At 47.2% G+C, this 14,692-nt stretch overlaps 5 protein-coding genes across 5 annotated transcripts; 2 read left to right on the top strand and 3 right to left on the bottom strand.

The window, feature by feature from the left end:
• Positions 1-423: 423 nt before the first annotated feature.
• Positions 424-2,625, top strand: DEU56DRAFT_816529 (ammonium transporter). Its single transcript, XM_041353855.1, has 7 exons — positions 424-556; positions 624-639; positions 701-771; positions 832-1,248; positions 1,306-1,719; positions 1,769-2,085; positions 2,138-2,625. The coding sequence occupies exons 1-7, from the start codon at positions 508-510 to the stop codon at positions 2,399-2,401; spliced, it is 1,548 nt and encodes a 515-aa protein (XP_041206019.1). The 5' UTR covers positions 424-507; the 3' UTR covers positions 2,402-2,625.
• Positions 2,626-3,561: 936 nt separating this feature from the next.
• DEU56DRAFT_816527 (FAD/NAD(P)-binding domain-containing protein) lies at positions 3,562-5,773 on the bottom strand. The gene is made up of 8 exons (XM_041353854.1): positions 5,451-5,773; positions 5,218-5,402; positions 5,074-5,165; positions 4,818-5,019; positions 4,623-4,760; positions 4,107-4,571; positions 3,966-4,054; positions 3,562-3,906 (listed from the first exon to the last, which is right to left on the bottom strand). The coding sequence occupies exons 1-8, from the start codon at positions 5,698-5,700 to the stop codon at positions 3,741-3,743; spliced, it is 1,587 nt and encodes a 528-aa protein (XP_041206018.1). The 5' UTR covers positions 5,701-5,773; the 3' UTR covers positions 3,562-3,740.
• A 235-nt stretch (positions 5,774-6,008) lies between these two features.
• On the top strand, positions 6,009-8,056 carry DEU56DRAFT_816514 (uncharacterized protein). Its single transcript, XM_041353853.1, has 8 exons — positions 6,009-6,980; positions 7,033-7,043; positions 7,094-7,101; positions 7,149-7,418; positions 7,483-7,514; positions 7,567-7,646; positions 7,701-7,712; positions 7,778-8,056. Exons 1-8 carry the CDS (start codon positions 6,127-6,129, stop codon positions 7,867-7,869), a joined length of 1,359 nt encoding a protein of 452 aa, XP_041206017.1. The 5' UTR covers positions 6,009-6,126; the 3' UTR covers positions 7,870-8,056.
• Positions 8,057-9,072: 1,016 nt separating this feature from the next.
• On the bottom strand, positions 9,073-10,056 carry DEU56DRAFT_890479 (uncharacterized protein; the record flags this gene model as incomplete). The annotated part of the gene is made up of 4 exons (XM_041356282.1): positions 9,073-9,375; positions 9,434-9,674; positions 9,726-9,867; positions 9,918-10,056. The coding sequence occupies 4 exons, from the start codon at positions 10,054-10,056 to the stop codon at positions 9,073-9,075; spliced, it is 825 nt and encodes a 274-aa protein (XP_041206016.1).
• Positions 10,057-13,036: 2,980 nt separating this feature from the next.
• DEU56DRAFT_872434 (uncharacterized protein) lies at positions 13,037-14,466 on the bottom strand (the record flags this gene model as incomplete). The annotated part of the gene is made up of 8 exons (XM_041355782.1): positions 13,037-13,154; positions 13,209-13,354; positions 13,406-13,534; positions 13,589-13,721; positions 13,782-13,975; positions 14,023-14,131; positions 14,186-14,329; positions 14,387-14,466. 8 exons carry the CDS (start codon positions 14,464-14,466, stop codon positions 13,037-13,039), a joined length of 1,053 nt encoding a protein of 350 aa, XP_041206015.1.
• Between the last annotated feature and the right edge of the window lie 226 nt (positions 14,467-14,692).

The raw sequence follows: 14,692 nt of genomic DNA, 5'->3' as shown, positions 1-14,692 counted from the left end.
GCTTTTGGGCCAGGCGAGCATGCAAACATTGCTCTACTCTCTCTCGAATTGTATTGATGAATATAACCTACTAATGTAGCCTCATTAGCCTCATTGCACTGTTCTGTCCCCTGCCACATGCATGCCACGACACCGTTCTGTATACTGCGGATTGCAACCGCGTTGTGACACGTCCACCCGTTGCCTCCGGCACTGGCATGCCGCGGCCTGGTACGAGCAGACGCGATCATAATTCACCAGAAGCGACCTGCCACGTCGGATTTCAATAGCCCATCCCCGCATTCCCTTGGCTGGAGATCGTCGTGACCACTGCTGCTCACACGCTGCGTCATCTGTTGATTTTTCATCGGCAATGAGTTTGGACTATATTGTGCCTGCGAGATTACCTCTGAGACTATAAATTATAATTCAACAGCCAGTTCTTGGGTTGTGGAGGCATCCCCTCTCGTGGCTCTCTAGACATTCAACGCTAAGCATATACGGTCACCAGACTTAGTATTCAACGTGATGGTACTAACGAGCATCATCAAAGTGTCAAATGCTATTTTGAAAAAGAGTGCGTCCACACACCGCCTACCATCCATCAGAGACGCTGATGTAGAACTCGTTTTCTTGTGCTAAAGGGGAGGGTCACTCTGAGTGAGGCAATAGCATTTTTACCAACAGGTCTTCGAACCAAATATTCTCTCGTATCTTACAGGTTCGACGGTGGAGATGTCTCTTTCATTATTGTGGCAGCTGCCATGGTATCTTTCATGATGCCTGGTCTCGGTTCGCATTTTTCTCTTGCCTTTGATTATATCTACTCACTCACGCTCACATTATATTCAGCTTTCCTGTATTCTGGTTTGTCCAGAAGAAAGTCCGCATTGTCGCTCATCTGGGCAGTTTCTGCCGGCAATGCAGTCTGTATCTTTCAGTGGTACTTCTGGGGCTACTCCTTGGCGTTTTCGCCAACTGCAACCAACGGATTCATGGGCAACCTTGCGAACTTTGGCTTGATAAATGTCCTTGACCAACCTTCCCCGGGCTCCCCTCTTATTCCTGCGCTATTGTACTCATTGTACCAGATGGAATTCGCATGTGTCACAGTAGGAATACTGGTGGGCGGGATCTCCGAGCGAGGCCGGATGCTCCCAGCTATGGTCATCACATTCTTTTGGATGACATTAGTATATTGTCCCCTTGCTTGCTGGGCGTGGAACATAAATGGCTGGGGTTACAAATTCGGCGTGCTTGATTTTGCAGGTCAGTCAGTCCTTCCCCACCGCCGTCCGGATTTTCTAACATTCTGTGATCTACAAGGTGGAGGTCCCGTGGAAATCGGAAGTGGGGTAGGAGGTCTTGCATATGCCTGGGTGCTTGGCCGCAGACAGGACAAGGAGCTCCAGAACTTCAGACCACACAATGTGTCCATGGTCAACCTGGGCACCTTTATTCTCTGGTTTGGCTGGCTAGGTTTCAATGGTGGCAGTGCTTTTGGTGCAAATTTGCGCGCCGTCATGGCAATGTGGAACTCAATGCTTGCTGCTGCGTTTGGTGGTATCGTTTGGTGCCTCATCGACTACCGCCTAGAACGCAAGTACAGTATGGTCGGATTTTGCTCTGGGACCATTGCTGGTCTCGTCGCAGCCACGCCTGCTTCCGGATACATCAAGCCTTGGGCGGCAGTCGTTATGGGAATTTTCACCGGCGCTGCATGTAACTACGGAACTAAAGGTGAGACAGTTGAATCACTCAGGAGTGCAGATGTTGACGCAACCCATAGTCAAATTCCTTCTCGGCATAGATGATTCACTTGATCTCTTTGCCGAGCACGCTATCGGCGGGATCATAGGTCTCATGACGAACGCATTTTTCGCCACCAATGCCGTCATCGCCCTAGACGGCGTCAACACGACTGTCCTTGGTGGCTGGGTCGACCAGAATTGGAAACAATTGTACATTCAGTTCGCCTATGTCCTCGCGACATGCGCGTATACGTTCGTTGTTACTGCTCTGATCGTTCACTATGTCGACACAATCCCTGGCCTCCACATACGCATAGCGGCTGGGACTGAGACACTCGGTCTTGACGAGCTCGAGGTAGGCATAGATATACTCTTCAATGTTCCCTCAGTCTAACAAGAGAGCGCAGATCGGTGAATTCGCAAACGACTACATCGAAGTATGGCGTGACGTCATGGAGCCGCCCGTGATGCATATGGCTCGCCCAGATCCACGTGAATCAACGCTCGATACGATAGCTTGTGCTGTCGGACGCGGCCAATCAACCATTTCGGGCGAATTTCCATCACGTGAATCGCACGTCGTTCATGATCATGACATAAATCCGGATGAGAAGGCTGTCGAGTTGGAAGTACTGGGACGAGGTCAGGCCAGAATCTCTATAATTGCATGAGGGCATGGGCTTGGTCTTGGGTCATTCACTGGATGAATACGTCCCTGATCTGCCTTTGCCTATCACGAATATTCTTGCGTGCACTTTATGTGCACTCGTTTTATCTTTTTTTGATGCCGTTCATTGGGGTCGTTGACCTTATATCTATCATGACTCACGTTACTTCCACGTCGCCTTACACGTTGTACACAAATTACTTACCAATAATACTGTTTCTATTAAACACACGACTTGTCAGCCTGAGACTCTCAGGTTGATCCACCGAAGGTTCAAATACATACAAAATAGCCCTGGACACATTGCCAGCGATTTGCAGGTGGTGGGCGACATGAACAGCCCGTCAAAGCCCAGCAAGAAGGAGTACTTGTATGTTTAATTGGCGTTGTCGATACTCGCATGCTTTGATTGGAAGTTAACGTGTAAATCGACGAGCTATGCGTTGACCACAACTTGCGGCCCCGAATATTTTTTTCTGCAAGAGACTTCAAATGACAGAGCGGTCAATCGCCTCTACAACCTGCTGCAACGCAGTGGCTGCAGATTTAACTCACGGGCAAGAACTACTTACCATCCGGACTAGTTGGCTTCCCGCCCAAGAGCCGTTTGATTGTCATAAAACAAAGAAAGCAAGAAAGCCGCCCTTTCAACTCGAAACTTGACATTGATATTCGCATAGTCACCACCAGCCTCCAGATAGATGGAGAGCTCGAAGTCATACCAAGAGTTGGAGTTGTCCATCCCTCTGTAGGGCATTTGGTGTTTGTTCCAGAGGCGTCTTAATCGAGACGCAGCGATGCGGACAAAGAATCACGTACTTTTACATCGAGTTGATTTGGCCACATCAGCTCTTGAACGAATCAAGCAAGTAAAGAGGAACGAGACAAACGAAGAATTTAAAGGAGAAGACAAGTGGACATCTCGACCAAACAAATACCAAAATATTGATAAACATCTTCTTCCACACCGGGTTACTTCACATTAATGTTACCTCCTGTATGATCGTGGGCTATGCAAACCCAGGAATTGAAGGTCATTAATGTTGTAAATCTCCACAGAAACGGTAGCTTCAAGCTTCCTACACTGTGTTGCTAGCGATCTGGGTCAACAAGATAGCCATCATCCCAATCACGTCCCTTGCGCAATAGTCGCTATCTTCCACTCACTTGGCTACGGCACTCCCACAAGAAGAGGGAGTATCAAATAAATGCGTAGTGTACAATTCCCCATAAATCTATTATGCAACAAGCTATGTACGTCAGCTAGCAGTCTCCACAATACCAATTGATAGCAATGTGGACATATCCCATCATGGTAGCATATACATCAGCGCTTGGGTGCTCTAGCAGTCCCATCCGAGCACAAAGTCGGCTGGCGCCGCGATTTGGGTTGCGTTCTCGGTCTCTGAGAGGAGAGAGCCACAGATACCGGTTCCAAATTCTTCGTGCAAGAGCAAATCGACAATGTTACGCGACGCTATGGTCTCGGTTTCCATGGTTGAGATGAACCTAGGCCGAGGTCGACGTCAGTAGGAAAGCAAAAAGAAACAGCGTCATTCTACACGTACGGCTCAAACGCATTCACGTAGTAAAAGCCTTGATCGAGCTTGACAGGAGGAAACTCCGTTGTAGGAAGCAACACAGGGTATGCCTGCCACTGATCACGTCGTAAGTATCAATGGTTGCTCGTGTGAACAGTAATGATTTACCAATTTCCTATACACCCAACCGACATTGCCAAACACTTTCTCGAGCCATTCATCGGAGACACGCTCTTTGGAGAAAATTTTCACGGTCCACTCAGGGTCTGTTACTGCGTCTCCTTCCGCTCCTTCCATCTTACGAACCTTTCCATGATATGAAATTGAATTAAACTCAGGCTCCACCCCGCCCGCTCGAGCACCCTCGTAGGTGGATAGAATTGTTGCTGGCACCTGAGCATCGGATGCGAGGCCAAAGTACTCCGGTCTGGGATGTTCGGAACGTGTTGTCAGATACGTAACGTGCAAAGGAACATATGGCTGCGGGGGAATGAGTTCAGCCAGGTCAGACGGTAAAATAATGTCGGTCTGGTGGAAAGGTGCAGCGAGGACAACTCCTTTGTATGTCTGGGAACCAGCCGATGTGTGGACAGTCCACAAAGAACTGCCAGATTTCCGTCTGATCTCCTTGACCTGGAATATTGTCAGTCATCAAACACAAATCTAGGAAAAAGAGATCCAAACATTAGTATTCAGAAAGACCTTTGCTGTTGAATTCTCGAGAAATTTCTCAAATAAGAGGAAGTTTCCTGCAGCAACACCAGATGCACCACTTGCTGCCATCGAAATTGCGCCTCCGAGTGCGTGAATCTTGTCCACGTTCTGATGTGACGTCAGTTGGCTAATAAGTCGATAAACTATTCGGAAAGTGGGACGCACCTGGCCGTAGTTGACGCGCGTCGCTGCCTCAACAAGCTCTCGTGCGAAGAGCGGGGCAACGCCATTGCCTTCCAAAAAGTCTGAGGCGGTTTGGTTAGTCATGGATACCGATTGCAACCTCTCTGAAAGCGCTGATATATCATCCCAGCGAGGAGAGTCGGGGGTGTACAAGCCGAGGAACCGGTCAATCATTGACTGGACACTGTATTCTTAATGAGTCTCGCGACTAATAATGAACGAGCGAAAGAAAGCTTACATGGCTTTTGTTCTAGTGGGAGCGGTGTAGCCATACCTCCATAAGACCTTCAAGGTTGCCCACCAGCTTTTCACATAGCTGCCGCTTTCGATCTTCGATTTCGCATAAAGTTTTGTGGGCAATCGTACATGAAAAATAGCTCACCACAAGCACGAAGTTCTGGCCATCCCATATACCAGTGTCGGAATTATCATCTTCGAAGGTTGTCAGAGTCAAGTTGAATTCCTTGGAAGCTCTCATGAGATTCTTGTTCGCGTCAACAAATATAGAAGCTCCTAGTTCCAACGGAGCTAAGGTAGTATCATTGTAAGGATATACTACAGTGCTGCCTGGGGGTGGGATAAGCGCTGTTCGCGGGACGAGAAGGTAGAACTTACGACCGCCGACATAATCTGAACGCTCATAGACATCAATTTCAACGTCGATTCCAAATTTCTCCTTCGCTTTAGAAATCCAGAATGCAGCTGAGGAGCCTCCCGCGCCTGCGCCAATGATGGCTATTCTTGGAGATGCGTGAGCCTCTTCTATGAGAGCCGAGTCTTTTGATTTGAATATAGGAATGTTAAAGGGAAATTGGAAAGCAAAGCTGGAGCCGACCAACAGCGAGTATATGAGGAGACGGTGCATGATCGTGACTTAAGTAGGTAGAACAACACAACAAAGTACACTGTGACTGAGGTCCTCACAAATATGTACAAACACAGCAAAGTTTAATACGCTTATTTCATTCACTTTTAAGATCAAGCCTGGCCATGGCCAATTCGTATAAGTTTGTACTGATTGTTCGGTTAGTTACGACTACGTATACGACACGGTGTAGGGGACAAATGAGCGTACTTACCGTAGTACTCATTCTGAAATTCAGAGTCGCGGAGTTGGAACTTGTCCAAAAGCGGATTCTTACTTGAACGAGGACAGCTTGGCTGTACGCTGCCATCATGCTTGGCTTGAGAATCATCGAAAAGTGGAAGTCATGACTCACCCGGGCCGAAACACCCCACACAATAGTAAGAACCGTAAACCTTCCCACTCACACCTCAATCCCTCTCGACAATGTCACCAACAACGCTGAACTCAGTTCTCCCAATACCGTCAGAGATAACAGAACAGGCTCTTACACTTTGCCACCCTCGAGACGTCGCTTCCTTCTCCCAGACCTGCCGCAAAGCACGTCGTCTAGTTTATGGCACCCCAGATCAGTATCTTTGGCGCCAATTATTCCTGCTCTTTCCCTTCGATGACCCTCGGCAGATCCCATCCCCATTTCTGGAACATGATCAATTCAACTGGAGGAAGGAGCTACATCGCCGAATGGAGGCACAATTAATCGCCTCTCGCACAAGTTCAACACTTGAAGACCTCTTGAGAGCCATCGAAACTTTTATTTCAGTCGTACACAGTGCAGCTCCCGTCACATGGGGACATGAACGCGTTTCATCCCCCAATTTATTGTGGGTCGTTGACGTCTTACAATCCACAAACATGCTTCGCTCTCCATTACTCTTCTCACAAGAGGGTAACCAATCCCTAGCTCGCCTCCGAGCATACCTTGCACTGACATTGGATGAGTACGATGATGACGATGACGAAGGGAAGGAAAGGTTGAAATCGATACGCACCAGGAGTCGCTGTCAGGTTTATGACCTACGCAATTACCATCAAGACAACGACTGGGGCCCATTCAACATCAGATCAGGAAAAGTCGATTGGACTCACATAGAGTCAATCATCAACGTTGTCTCCATGAACCTTGATGATCGTCCGTATGATTGGCCGGATACAAGACCGCGTTATGGGCTCGAAGCTACTCGAGCATATTCAGCACCCGGCACCACAGCACCAGCAACACGTGATTGGGCTGGTGTTGAAGGTCACTGGAGGAGATACGTCTGCTTCATGGATTATCGGTATGACTTTTGTCTACCCTACCAACCGCCCAGCACTCAAGTATCCTACCAGAGACCTGTTCGGTGAGCATACTTGTAAAACGAGTTCTTACATTTATTCATACGTTCATCAGCATTCAATGTACTTATTTCCTTTGTGAGACTTACCAGATATTCAATATCCTACAGTTTGGAAACAGAGGACGCGGACAACAAGATAGCACCTACTTTGACAGTCCAAATTTTGAAGAGGCGGCGCGCCTTATTGAGCTCAAGCTGGTGCTTATAGACGATCAAGCGATACCTGAGGTCTACACGCTTGACCGCTTCCCTGATTCCCCGTACAAGCACTACCCGACCTTGTATTTCACTGGATCATCTTGGGGTATACAGGGTAATGAGGCGACTGTCGTTGGCTCCGTAACCATGTCGGAAGGCGGTGTAGTACGATGGCGATTTGTGAGCCCTGTTATTATTGTTCATTCCACAAGATACCAAACCGAAATGAATTGAGTTACCCCAGGCATCTATATCCAATGCGCAGATTCAATGGAGGTAAGTTATGAGGTGTCGAAGTGTCCAGATGCTTATAATACATATTATTCAGTTCTGAAGGGGTACAAATTGGCGGCGTCGCCAGTGCGTTTGGAGTAATAGGAACATGGACAGGGTTTAATCATGGTCATGGTAAGTACATTACTTGTCTTTTAATCTGATGCTGTACAAGTTCTGCTTTCACAGGTGATCCCGTTGGTATGTGATATATTTCCATTGATACCCTCATACTCATAAGTCTGACCAACTCTTCCGCATCACAGGTCCTTTTTGGCTTTATAAAGTAGAGGATGATCATCCCAGTTATATGCGAGCTCTCATGAACATTTCAGTCAATGCTGGAACCATGTTATGATCTGACACATACTATTTTCTTGCGGACAAGTTGTTTTGAATATTTGCTTTCGTTTGTATATACCCCCATAGAACGTTATCGTCGTACCCTGCTGTGAAGGCTCTCATCCAATCATGGTTGCTTATGTAATCCAATGCTTAAGTTTCTTGCGGAAGCAATTCTTTTTTCTTAACAACCTTCATCCAGCTTTGCACTTGCAGAGTAACTCATAGCCAGCCCGCCTTGGCTTTGGGTATTCGGGTGAACGGGAGAAGAAAGGTATCTTAGGAGTTCAATTAAGCCGGAGCGCCTCCCAGACTCTGTGCCACTGCCTTTCGAGGCAGCTTGGGAGGTGCTTGACTATGCAGCTCTGACATCTTCGAGTGTAACTACTAGCTTGAATCTAGAATCACTTCTTTCAATCATTTCAAAGGCCTGACTGTACTCTGGAACGACTCGGATCGCTGGTCAAGGTATGTTACTACAACCTGACCCGTTTCCTGTACATCCTGTCGGTCCTCAACAACACATGTTTGGAGCTAGGACTCCTTGGATTCTTCTGACTTGTACGGCGTGCACGATCGACTAGGAATAACCAAAAACAACATATTTGCGTCGCCAGTTGTCGGGTCGTCTGCCTTTAAAATCACGATGATTTGATTCACATGCGAGGTGCGCATGTGCTGTGACCGTGAATTTCCTCGTTCGAAATGCCTTTGAACACCTCGTCGTCCACAAGTGTAAACGTACTCGGGTTTGAGAGGCCAGGGCATACTGGGAAACTGAGAACTACAGAGGGTATAGACAGACTTCAAGTCGAGAATCTGAATACTTGTGCGTCGGGCCTGATATGATATTTTGGATCAAAACCGGTGATTCTACAGAGAGAATACATGCCGTCTTTAAAACGAACGAAAAATCCAAGGGGAAGGTAATGGTACGAGACCAAGATTGAAGCAATGACTGATAGGACGTACTCTACGTGAGACGGGACGATGTGAATGAGTGAAGTAAAAAAATGAAGCATGGCGTGAAGTCCAAGCTGAGTCCAAGTCCGAGCACACAAATACAAAGGGGTGTATCGCGCCTCGGATGTGTGCGAAGAGTGAGATTTCACTTTGCATCGGTGGGGCACAAGGACGACCTGCACCTGGTTCTGAAGTTTTACTGCCCTCAGTCGGATCCGTAATTGGGCACGACCCTAATACACCGGGACTTCGATGATCAAGTCTTTTGCAAGGGAAACTCGTTTTCATTCAAGCCTAGGGATTTGTAATCGTCATTGAGAGGGAGCACAAGGGCTTCAACGATGTAGATGATCACAATCGCATACTCCGCGAGCATGACCATTACGAGGTAGATTTCCCATTCTCCCGTGACCAAGTTGAACTCTGCTAGGTCGCCAGTATTGGGTTCGCAGGATGAGTTTGTCGAAACGGTAAACGTGCTCGTAGAGATCGCGGACAGGACGCCGTACACCGTTCGAACGGCCAGGAATAGAAGTGTGATGGAGACTGCCTTCGGAAACTGAAGATAGGGCGTGAAAATATTAGTCGGATGTATGGCGTTGCTCCTGAAAGCTCACCCGCTTGCGGTACTTCATGACAAGGCGGACTTTGGTCCATAGAAAGATCCAAATGCCGACAAGGGCAATACATAGGACGGAAAAAATGAGGAAACCTGCTTTACGCATGGTGTTCGCACTTGAGCTGGAATGTGACGCATTGAGGATACCAATGACAGTCAGGAGTACGCCAGCCGTGTTGTAGAGTTGAAGAAAGAGGAATATTGTGTTGTCTGTTGGTTCGCCATCAGGCCCCTCGGATCTATGATAATGTCAGTTCATTCCATCAGAAAAAAGCGACATGACGACAAACATTGAGCGCAACAGACCCAGCGTGCAAAGCAACAGTGGAGATAGGGCAATTACTTCTAGAATGTAACCAGTGGCGTACAACCCAGTGTTCACGGGCTTAACAACCTTCGCTGCGACAAGGAAAGAACCGGCCAATACTCGCGCTACATGCATAACAGACTTAACGCTATGACTTGAATATCAAACGACTTACCGATGCAGAATACCAGCAACAAGGTCCACCCACCTCGCCATATGCCGTACTTGTGCGCCGCCTTGAACGAAGTAAACAGGAAGGGTATATACATCACAATAGTCACTGCTGCAAGGATTCCCTGAGTGCTGAGAGCCATGATTCCTCAAAAATGTCGAGGAAGGAAGAAGTATGAATGAAACTGAGGGAAGGGATGCGACGGTTGCATTTTATATGAACTTTGCCGGTGAACGAGAGGCAGTGAAGGCCGCTTTGTCGCGTCGGCATCACCAGAACAAACTCTTCTGAATCTGCTTTGAAAATGGCGAGATGCTGTAACTGGGAACTCACACTGGATGTAGAATCTAGATGGTACCGTACGGCTATGGGTGAAACTGCGGGTTTGCCGACGTGTTTCAAGCTGTCGTAGGACCCACTGTAGGTCTATGGTAGTATTGTACGGACCTCCTTGAAACACATCGGCAAAAACACCCGTAGGACTCTTAGTAGGCATACCTGCGCAACTGGCTGCACCATATGGTATGGTCCTCGACAATCACCGACCTGTGTATTGACGCTTATTATATAAACTGCTCGGGGATGCTAGAAATGTGTCGTAGTTCTTGCCGACCTGCCAGTGTGGTCGTGCGTGATGCAAAGAAAGAACGCAGTACGCGTTGGCGGAAAAATTGAAATTCCACAACATGAACGTCGTGCTCACTCTCCTTAGTACATATTACACAGATAGCGGTGCCAGTGAAGACAGGCGAATTCGAAGACTCACATGCACAGTCTGAGATCTGCATGCTTGCGGACTTCTGTGATGCTTCAAGGAATCAAACTGTTTACAGCAAGTTTATGACAGCCTCTCGTTCGACATTGGCGCGTCAAGAAATCACCGAGGAGATGGTTTTCCTAGATGTACTGTGCGTTACGCTCTATTCGTGACGCTCTGCGTTTGCGGCCTGTGGCTGGCCGGAGGGTCTAGACGAGTCGGTGACGGATGACGTCCGCTATTTCGTGAGTCACACTCATGTCACGAATAGTAACGGACAGTCACACTGTACTCGGATTGCTGCAATGAAACGCTGTTAAATTCAATGTCCGACGTCGGCAGCCACCGCAGGTGACACCGAATCGTGATTTTTGCTGCTGTCACGCTAAAAACACGATCTTCACAATTTCTGAACAGATTTGTTTCGTTTCACTTGGAATATGCTAGTATAGTATGTAGAATATACTCATGGTGAAGTAGCTAAGTAATTAATTTTAAAATTGAGTGTTGCAGACAAAATCATGAAATAGTGGACCGTCACGAATAGAGCATAACACATAGTAATTTGTAAGGTCAAATCAGAAATTACGAGATTATATGCAAAGACAAGGGTAGATAAAGTGATGTATCGATGATGTGGTGCAGTGGTGGTTCGAATGGTCACACACCCAGGTGGTTTGCTGCCAGTACACAGCATGGCTGGCTGACCAAGTATATAGGCCAGTACATCACGCCATACTACAATAGAATGTCCTCCGAGTCAAAGCATCATGAATATGGGAGAGATTGAGTTCATAGAATGTCCTTCAAGTCAAAGCATCATGAATATGGGAGAGATTGAGCTTACTGGAAGTATCCGCGCCATAATTCTAGACCTCCACCTAGGCCTTGCATGTTACTGGCACCATCTCTGGTGAAGATTGAATGTCGTTCTGAGTTCAGATGGTTGTTCTCTCTGGATGTTTTTGAGTGTCGTTCGGATGGTTGTTGTCTGTGTGAGTGTTGCCGCCTAAGTATTAAAAGTGTGACGCACAAGTTGGGTGCTTCAGCTTATAATATCGGAGGCAGAGGTGGTGGGACTTTTGATTGGCAGAATGACTTGGAGTCATAGTAATGGCATGAGAAGGAGTAGGAGGCACTAGTATTCAAAATTAAAGAAGAGCATAGGTGAAGAGAATGAGAATAAAGGCTATGAGAGAGCTAAGCTAAGCTAAGGGTAGTCACAGGCAGCAGCCACATCAGGTAACCGACGCGAAAATGATAAAGTCATAGAATGCTTTATCTGATCTGCAATATGTACAATAAATATCATAATTGTACTTCACATTACAAAGCTTTGAATACCCGGACTACGTGGGATGGAAACGGCCAAATGTACAATGTTGATAGTATTATTGCAAGTACCTGCTAGCTTGTCATCAAGATGATATATTTTATAATATCTGCCAGCTGCTGCGAAGTTGATGAGAGCCTCCATGGTTTATAACTTGAGTAATAATGCCGGTACACTTGTAATCCACTACAATTTTGCCCTGTCCTGGTCATGGCATGTAACCTTTGACAGGGTTCTCTTCCTTCACAATATCTGGACAAATGCCAATATGATATCAAGGTTTATATGGCCGGACTATTCTGGATCGCCACCACCAACGGGTAAAAGGTGTGGGAACACTGTAGTGCGGTATCATAATATATCGAGATGGTTGTCATATGCAAGTCGTGCTTCCTGTTGCAGACTCGGCAAGAGCTCTCTCGTTGCTGATATTAGATATGTGATTGTGATGCTAGATTGTGTTCCCAGATTTGTTAGGTACACAATGTAAGCAATGAACGACAGTGAACTATCATCCTGCCCAACTCTGATGAGATATGATCATGGTATGCAAGTGAAGGTTGTCATTTTATTCCGCAGCAACTCTCTCAGAACGTCGTCGTTCTTTACAGTATTCCAAGGCTAGACTACAAAGGACCAGGGCTAACTTTGATTCAAGGTCGCGGAGCAATAACAATGCATTAACTTTCACCAGCTGGCCGCTGAGGAATGATCATCACATTCCAATTCAGCTGGTTATTTTAATTTCCCCAAGGCTCGAACGGAAAGTTAGCTGTAGATATAGTCTCTTAGGGCCTGCTCGCATAGATCAATTTGGCGTAGGAGAACATTGTGCTGCACAGTGACAACAAGTTGTCATCCGACAGCTGAATTTCAATTATTTTATCTTGAGTTGTCTTGAAAGTGAACCATTCGCGTTCGGAGTAATGTGTAGGCTTGTCTTATGGTCAATCCAGTGCTAGCTTTGTTGCGAGAGTACTAATATGAAATTGCAAATGTATTTATTACACGAAAAAAAAACTCGAATGAGGACTACGAAGAGTTTAAATCTGCAGCCTGTTTGACTGCAAGGCGTTTGAGTCGAATCTTTGCCAAGGCGCTGTTGGCGCTGATAGGTCGCTTGGCAGCAGATGAAGTAGGAAAAACTTGACTGGGGAAACGACAACATGAGTCCCAGCAAAATGGCAAAGAGTGAGAAGAATACTGATTCCACCACGTCAGCAGCTCGTCGACTTCATTACATTCATCAGGGTCCTCGAAGAGGTCGAGGAGACTGTGGTAGAACGTCTCTGAGTCTGTCGTCGTGTCGGTCCGTGAAAACACTGAAGAGGAACTTAGAGCGAATCGGACCTACAGTCATGTGTCAGAACAGTTCAACTTCAGAAGTGTGCGAAGGCCAACCTGTGTTGCAATGTAAGATATAGAAGCGATAGTGACAGCATTCATGCCATGGAGGCGAGCATTTCCAGATCGCGTAGCTTTCGGTTCTTTGTCAACAGAACTCGGGGATGTAAAAACGTGCTTGTAAGCCTAGTGAAGAAAGGACGGAGTTAGGAACAACATAGAATAGGTGTGCCTACTCACAGATACGAGTAAGCGATTCCTAAGAAGACCACACCACGGGTCATCAGCGTCGTAAGTATGGTTGGCGTACAAAAATACGGGCCATTGATCTCCGCATACCGACATTTCTCCACTTCGGAGGTTCTCTCTCGTCCTGCAAACAGTGAAGTGAAAAATGATTGGTGACTGCAGACGCCAGTAAACCAAAACATACTCTGGGTCTTTCCAATCCAACCCTGCGGGACAAAGCAGTGATCCGGTAAGCTCATGATTGAATCCGCGGTCGATCTTCGAGTTTCTGTGTAAAGGAGGCTGGATTGCCGTCCCTTTCGGGGAAATCCAATCGATCACTGCAGACTTCAATGTTTTCGTGTCGTCGCCCCTGGCACCTGCGGCTCCCTTACCGATCTACAGAGCATAAGCATAAACTCTGGGGGGTACAAAAAAAAACGCACTAGCTCACCCACGTGAATAAGCTCCTCCTCGGATCCGTTTTGTAGTCGCTCTAAAAGGCCAGGGTAAGAGTCTAAGAGGTGTTCAAAAACGCGATGCTCTCGTCGCTCACTGCCAAGAAAGTCAATAAGCCAGCGAGCAAATACAGACGCATGTCATTTTCACTCAGCAGAAAAGTCCTCTAGTGGAGCATCTTCCATTTGCTCTAACCTGAGGATACCGTTGGTGAGTAGAGAAGGGAAATTGCACAGAGCGAATACTGTTCGACCGAAGTGACGGCCATGGGAGATAAGAGGATCAGATGTTGAACTGTGCGACCAGATGAGAATGCCAAACTCAGTATATCAAACAAAAGGGATAGCTTACGCTTTTTTACGGGGCCCCATCTGGAGGGCTGACGTAGTGCGTTTACTCGGAATGCTGGGAGCGGCATTTTCAGTACTCATGGGAGCTGGCGAGGTAAGAAAGTTCGTGCTTCGCTGGTACTGGAGTCAGCTTTTATCACAAACACACCACGTGGGATTCTAGGTAAACGACATACCTGATGGCAGCCAAGCAAAATGGCTGGCTGGCTGAACATGGTGATGGGGGCTTGGGCGCTGGCGGTGGTGACCGGGGGCCACGATGTCCTACGCTATCAAATTCCGTTAGATCGACGGGGAATTTCGTGCC

The sequence above is a fragment of the Suillus clintonianus genome (assembly GCF_016758775.1).
Source record: "Suillus clintonianus strain FC179 chromosome Unknown DEU56scaffold_62, whole genome shotgun sequence".
Taxonomy (NCBI): domain Eukaryota; kingdom Fungi; phylum Basidiomycota; class Agaricomycetes; order Boletales; family Suillaceae; genus Suillus; species Suillus clintonianus.
Note: the sequence above shows the minus strand (reverse complement) of the source record. Positions and strands in the feature narration are given on the sequence as shown.